Genomic DNA, 7,349 nt, shown 5'->3' on the forward strand with positions numbered 1-7,349 from the left:
AGAGAGAGCAGAGAGAGAGACAGAGAGAGCGAGAGAGACAGAGAGAGAGAGCAGAGAGAGAGCAGAGGGATAGTGAGACAGAGAGACAGAGAGCGAGAGAGACGGAGAGAGAGAGAGAGCAGAGAGAGAGCAGAGAGAGAGAGACAGAGAGAGAGAGAGAGCAGAGAGAGACAGTGAGACAGAGAAAGAGAGCAGAGAGAGAGCAGAGGGAGAGAGAGACAGAGAGAGCGAGAGAGACAGAGAGAGAGAGAGAGCAGAGAGAGCAGAGGGATAGTGAGACAGAGAGCGAGAGAGACAGAGAGAGAGAGAGAGCAGAGAGAGAGCAGAGAGAGAGAGACAGAGAGAGAGAGACAGAGAGAGAGAGAGAGAGAGAGAGAGAGAGAGAGAGAGAGAGAGAGAGAGAGAGAGAGAGAGAGAGAGAGAGAGAGCAGAGAGAGAGAGAGCAGAGAGAGAGAGACAGAGAGAGAGAGAGACAGAGAGAGAGAGAGACAGAGAGAGAGCAGAGACAGAGAGAGAGCAGAGACAGAGAGACAGAGAGCGAGAGAGACAGAGAGAGAGCAGAGAGAGAGCAGAAAAAGAGAGACAGAGAGAGACAGTGAGACAGAGAGAGACAGAGAGAGAGAGAGAGAGAGAGAGCAGAGAGGGATAGTGAGACAGAGAGAGAGAGAGAGAGAGAGAGAGAGAGAGAGAGAGAGAGAGAGAGAGAGAGAGAGAGAGAGAGAGAGAGAGAGAGAGCAGAGAGAGAGAGACAGAGAGAGAGAGACAGAGAGAGAGAGACAGAGAGAGAGAGAGACAGAGAGAGCAGAGACAGAGAGACAGAGAGCGAGAGAGACAGAGAGAGAGAGAGAGCAGAGAAAGAGAGACAGAGAGAGACAGTGAGACAGAGACAGCAGAGAGAGAGCAGAGAGAGAGACAAAAGGACACATTGTCATGTATATAGCAGCACACTGATAAAGAACATTTCAAACAAATCAAGATGAAGTTAAGAAGTCCAGCGCACCACATCCTTTAGCTGAAGGACTAAGAAAGAGAGAAAGCATGATGAGAGAATTACGCCAGACAGCAGTACCGACAGCAGTACAGACAGCAGTACCGACGACAGTACAGACAGCAGTACAGACAGCAGTACCAACGACAGTGCAGACAGCAGTACCGACGACAGTACAGACAGCAGTACAGACAGCAGTACAGACGACAGTACAGACAGCAGTACCAACGACAGTACAGACAGCAGTACCGACAGCAGTACAGACAGCAGTACCGACGACAGTTCAGACAGCAGTACAGACAGCAGTACAGACAGCAGTACCGACGACAGTTCAGACAGCAGTACAGACAGCAGTACAGACAGCAGTACCGACGACAGTTCAGACAGCAGTACAGACAGCAGTACCAACGACAGTGCAGACAGCAGTACCGACGACAGTACAGACAGCAGTACAGACAGCAGTACAGACGACAGTACAGACAGCAGTACCAACGACAGTACAGACAGCAGTACCAACGACAGTACAGACAGCAGTACCAACGACAGTACAGACAACAGTACCGACAGCAGTACAGGCAACAGTACAGACAGCAGTACAGACAACAGTACAGACAGCAGTACAGACAGCAGTACCAACGACAGTACAGACAACAGTACCGACAGCAGTACAGACAGCAGTACAGACAGCAGTACAGACAGCAGTACAGACAACAGTACAGACAGCAGTACAGACAGCAGTACAGACAGCAGTACAGACAGCAGTACAGACAGCAGTACAGACGACACTTCAGACAGCAGTACAGACAGCAGTACAGACAGCAGTACAGACAGCAGTACCGACGACACTTCAGACAGCAGTACAGACAGTAGTACAGACAGCAGTACAGACAGCAGTACAGACAGCAGTACAGACAGCAGTACAGACAGCAGTACAGACAGCAGTACAGACAGTAGTACAGACAGCAGTACAGACAGTAGTACAGACAGCAGTACAGACAGTAGTACAGACAGTAGTACAGACAGCAGTACAGACAGTAGTACAGACAGTTCTCCACTGATAGTAGTCAGCATTAGGAGCCAGTTCCACAGCGAAAGGAGAGAGAGGGAGTTAGGAAGGAATGAAAGAGGGATAAAAGAAGGAGAGTAGAAGAAGAGGGTCAGATGATATGTGTAATATAATCCACGAAGACATCAAGCTCCTGAAACCAGTAAGGAAAGAAAACCGTTTCAGAGAGAGATTTTAAAATGAGCCTCGTTAACAAACACTCATATTCAAAGGAAGGGACATATCCTTGAGGCTTGACTTGCAATGATATTTAAAACACAACATCACAACGTGAGGGTATTAGAGCTGGTTATAGAAGAGACGACCTGAACCCATCACAACATGAGGAGGGTATTAGAGCTGGTTATAGAAGAGACGACCTGAACCCATCACAACATGAGGGTTTTAGAGCTGGTTATAGAAGAGACGACCTGAACCCATCACAACATGAGGGTATTAGAGCTGGTTATAGAAGAGACGACCTGAACCCATCACAACATGAGGGTATTAGAGCTGGTTATAGAAGAGACGACCTGAACCCATCACAACATGAGGGTATTAGAGCTGGTTATAGAAGAGACGACCTGAACCCATCACAACATGAGGAGGGGTATTAGAGCTGGTTATAGAAGAGACGACCTGAACCCATCACAACATGAGGGGGTATTAGAGCTGAAGAGACGACCTGTCACAACATGAGGGTAGAGCTGGTTATAGAAGAGACGACCTGAACCCATCACAACATGAGGGTATTAGAGCTGGTTATAGAAGAGACGACCTGAACCCATCACAACATGAGGGTATTAGAGCTGGTTATAGAAGAGACGACCTGAACCCATCACAACATGAGGGTATTAGAGCTGGTTATAGAAGAGACGACCTGAACCCATCACAACATGAGGGTATTAGAGCTGGTTATAGAAGAGACGACCTGAACCCATCACAACATGAGGAGGGTATTAGAGCTGGTTATAGAAGAGACGACCTGAACCCATCACAACATGAGGGTTTTAGAGCTGGTTATAGAAGAGACGACCTGAACCCATTAGGGTTTTAGCTGGTTATAGAAGAGACGACCTGAACCCATCACAACATGAGGAGGGTATTAGAGCTGGTTATAGAAGAGACGACCTGAACCCATCACAACATGAGGGTATTAGAGCTGGTTATAGAAGAGACGACCTGAACCCATCACAACATGAGGGTTTTAGAGCTGGTTATAGAAGAGACGACCTGAACCCATCACAACATGAGGGTATTAGAGCTGGTTATAGAAGAGACGACCTAACCCATCACAACATGAGCTGGTTATAGAAGAGACGACCTGAACCCATCACAACATGAGGGTTTTAGAGCTGGTTATAGAAGAGACGACCTGAACCCATCACAACATGAGGGTATTAGAGCTGGTTATAGAAGAGACGACCTGAACCCATCACAACATGAGGGTATTAGAGCTGGTTATAGAAGAGACGACCTGAACCCATCACAACGTGAGGGTATTAGAGCTGGTTATAGAAGAGACGACCTGAACCCATCACAACATGAGGGTATTAGAGCTGGTTATAGAAGAGACGACCTGAACCCATCACAACATGAGGGTATTAGAGCTGGTTATAGAAGAGACGACCTGAACCCATCACAACGTGAGGGTATTAGAGCTGGTTATAGAAGAGACGACCTGAACCCATCACAACATGAGGGTATTAGAGCTGGTTATAGAAGAGACGACCTGAACCCATCACAACATGAGGAGGGTATTAGAGCTGGTTATAGAAGAGACGACCTGAACCCATCACAACGTGAGAGTATTAGAGCTGGTTATAGAAGAGACGACCTGAACCCATCACAACATGAGGGTTTTAGAGCTGGTTATAGAAGAGACGACCTGAACCCATCACAACGTGAGGGTATTAGAGCTGGTTATAGAAGAGACGACCTGAACCCATCACAACATGAGGGTTTTAGAGCTGGTTATAGAAGAGACGACCTGAACCCATCACAACATGAGGGTATTAGAGCTGGTTATAGAAGAGACGACCTGAACCCATCACAACATGAGGAGGGTATTAGAGCTGGTTATAGAAGAGACGACCTGAACCCATCACAACATGAGGGTATTAGAGCTGGTTATAGAAGAGACGACCTGAACCCATCACAACATGAGAGGGTATTAGAGCTGGTTATAGAAGAGACGACCTGAACCCATCACAACATGAGGGTATTAGAGCTGGTTATAGAAGAGACGACCTGAACCCATCACAACATGAGGGTTTTAGAGCTGGTTATAGAAGAGACGACCTGAACCCATCACAACATGAGGGTATTAGAGCTGGTTATAGAAGAGACGACCTGAACCCATCACAACATGAGGAGGGTTTTAGAGCTGGTTATAGAAGAGACGACCTGAACCCATCACAACATGAGGGTTTTAGAGCTGGTTATAGAAGAGACGACCTGAACCCATCACAACATGAGGGTTTTAGAGCTGGTTATAGAAGAGACGACCTGAACCCATCACAACATGAGGAGGGTATTAGAGCTGGTTATAGAAGAGACGACCTGAACCCATCACAACATGAGGAGGGTATTAGAGCTGGTTATAGAAGAGACGACCTGAACCCATCACAACATGAGGGTATTAGAGCTGGTTATAGAAGAGACGACCTGAACCCATCACAACATGAGGGTTTTAGAGCTGGTTATAGAAGAGACGACCTGAACCCATCACAACATGAGGGTATTAGAGCTGGTTATAGAAGAGACGACCTGAACCCATCACAACATGAGGGTATTAGAGCTGGTTATAGAAGAGACGACCTGAACCCATCACAACATGAGGGTTTTAGAGCTGGTTATAGAAGAGACGACCTGAACCCATCACAACATGAGGGTATTAGAGCTGGTTATAGAAGAGACGACCTGAACCCATCACAACGTGAGGGTTTTAGAGCTGGTTATAGAAGAGACGACCTGAACCCATCACAACATGAGGGTATTAGAGCTGGTTATAGAAGAGACGACCTGAACCCATCACAACGTGAGGAGGGTTTTAGAGCTGGTTATAGAAGAGACGACCTGAACCCATCACAACATGAGGGTTTTAGAGCTGGTTATAGAAGAGACGACCTGAACCCATCACAACATGAGGGTATTAGAGCTGGTTATAGAAGAGACGACCTGAACCCATCACAACGTGAGGGTATTAGAGCTGGTTATAGAAGAGACGACCTGAACCCATCACAACATGAGGGTTTTAGAGCTGGTTATAGAAGAGACGACCTGAACCCATCACAACATGAGGAGGGTATTAGAGCTGGTTATAGAAGAGACGACCTGAACCCATCACAACATGAGGGTATTAGAGCTGGTTATAGAAGAGACGACCTGAACCCATCACAACATGAGGGTTTTAGAGCTGGTTATAGAAGAGACGACCTGAACCCATCACAACATGAGGGTATTAGAGCTGGTTATAGAAGAGACGACCTGAACCCATCACAACATGAGGGTATTAGAGCTGGTTATAGAAGAGACGACCTGAACCCATCACAACATGAGGGTTTTAGAGCTGGTTATAGAAGAGACGACCTGAACCCATCACAACATGAGGAGGGTTTTAGAGCTGGTTATAGAAGAGACGACCTGAACCCATCACAACATGAGGGTATTAGAGCTGGTTATAGAAGAGACGACCTGAACCCATCACAACATGAGGAGGGTTTTAGAGCTGGTTATAGAAGAGACGACCTGAACCCATCACAACATGAGGGTATTAGAGCTGGTTATAGAAGAGACGACCTGAACCCATCACAACATGAGAGTATTAGAGCTGGTTATAGAAGAGACGACCTGAACCCATCACAACATGAGGGTATTAGAGCTGGTTATAGAAGAGACGACCTGAACCCATCACAACATGAGGGTATTAGAGCTGGTTATAGAAGAGACGACCTGAACCCATCACAACATGAGGAGGGTATTAGAGCTGGTTATAGAAGAGACGACCTGAACCCATCACAACGTGAGGGTTTTAGAGCTGGTTATAGAAGAGACGACCTGAACCCATCACAACATGAGAGTATTAGAGCTGGTTATAGAAGAGACGACCTGAACCCATCACAACGTGAGGGTATTAGAGCTGGTTATAGAAGAGACGACCTGAACCCATCACAACATGAGGGTATTAGAGCTGGTTATAGAAGAGACGACCTGAACCCATCACAACATGAGGGTATTAGAGCTGGTTATAGAAGAGACGACCTGAACCCATCACAACATGAGGTTATTAGAGCTGGTTATAGAAGAGACGACCTGAACCCATCACAACATGAGGGTATTAGAGCTGGTTATAGAAGAGACGACCTGAACCCATCACAACGTGAGGGTATTAGAGCTGGTTATAGAAGAGAGTTCCTGAACCCATCACAACATGAGGGTTTTAGAGCTGGTTATAGAAGAGACGACCTGAACCCATCACAACATGAGGTTATTAGAGCTGGTTATAGAAGAGACGACCTGAACCCATCACAACATGAGGTTATTAGAGCTGGTTATAGAAGAGACGACCTGAACCCATCACAACATGAGGTTATTAGAGCTGGTTATAGAAGAGACGACCTGAACCCATCACAACATGAGGTTATTAGAGCTGGTTATAGAAGAGACCCTGAACCCATCACAACATGAGGTTATTAGAGCTGGTTATAGAAGAGAGACCTGAACCCATCACAACATGAGGGTTTTAGAGCTGGTTATAGAAGAGACGACCTGAACCCATCACAACATGAGGTTATTAGAGCTGGTTATAGAAGAGACGACCTGAACCCATCACAACATGAGGAGGGTATTAGAGCTGGTTATAGAAGAGACGACCTGAACCCATCACAACATGAGGGTATTAGAGCTGGTTATAGAAGAGACGACCTGAACCCATCACAACATGAGGAGGGTATTAGAGCTGGTTATAGAAGAGACGACCTGAACCCATCACAACATGAGGTTTTAGAGCTGGTTATAGAAGAGACGACCTGAACCCATCACAACATGAGGGTATTAGAGCTGGTTATAGAAGAGACGACCTGAACCCATCACAACGTGAGGGTTTTAGAGCTGGTTATAGAAGAGACGACCTGAACCCATCACAACATGAGGAGGGTATTAGAGCTGGTTATAGAAGAGACGACCTGAACCCATCACAACATGAGGAGGGTATTAGAGCTGGTTATAGAAGAGACGACCTGAACCCATCACAACATGAGGGTATTAGAGCTGGTTATAGAAGAGACGACCTGAACCCATCACAACATGAGGAGG

The 7,349-nt window shown here is 46.5% G+C and overlaps 1 protein-coding gene across 1 annotated transcript in view; it reads left to right on the forward strand.

The window, feature by feature from the left end:
• Positions 1-518: 518 nt before the first annotated feature.
• LOC127912213 (dentin sialophosphoprotein-like) overlaps positions 519-7,349 on the forward strand; it is a gene marked incomplete at its 5' end in the record, with an annotated part of 8,282 nt that continues 1,451 nt past the window's right edge. Inside the window, 2 exons of the mRNA XM_052481128.1 lie at positions 519-587; positions 1,026-1,563. Coding sequence (XP_052337088.1) covers positions 519-587; positions 1,026-1,563 — 607 coding nt within the window. The remainder of the gene's footprint in view (positions 588-1,025; positions 1,564-7,349) is intronic.

This window comes from Oncorhynchus keta, chromosome 26 (assembly GCF_023373465.1).
Source record: "Oncorhynchus keta strain PuntledgeMale-10-30-2019 chromosome 26, Oket_V2, whole genome shotgun sequence".
Lineage (NCBI taxonomy): Eukaryota > Metazoa > Chordata > Actinopteri > Salmoniformes > Salmonidae > Oncorhynchus > Oncorhynchus keta.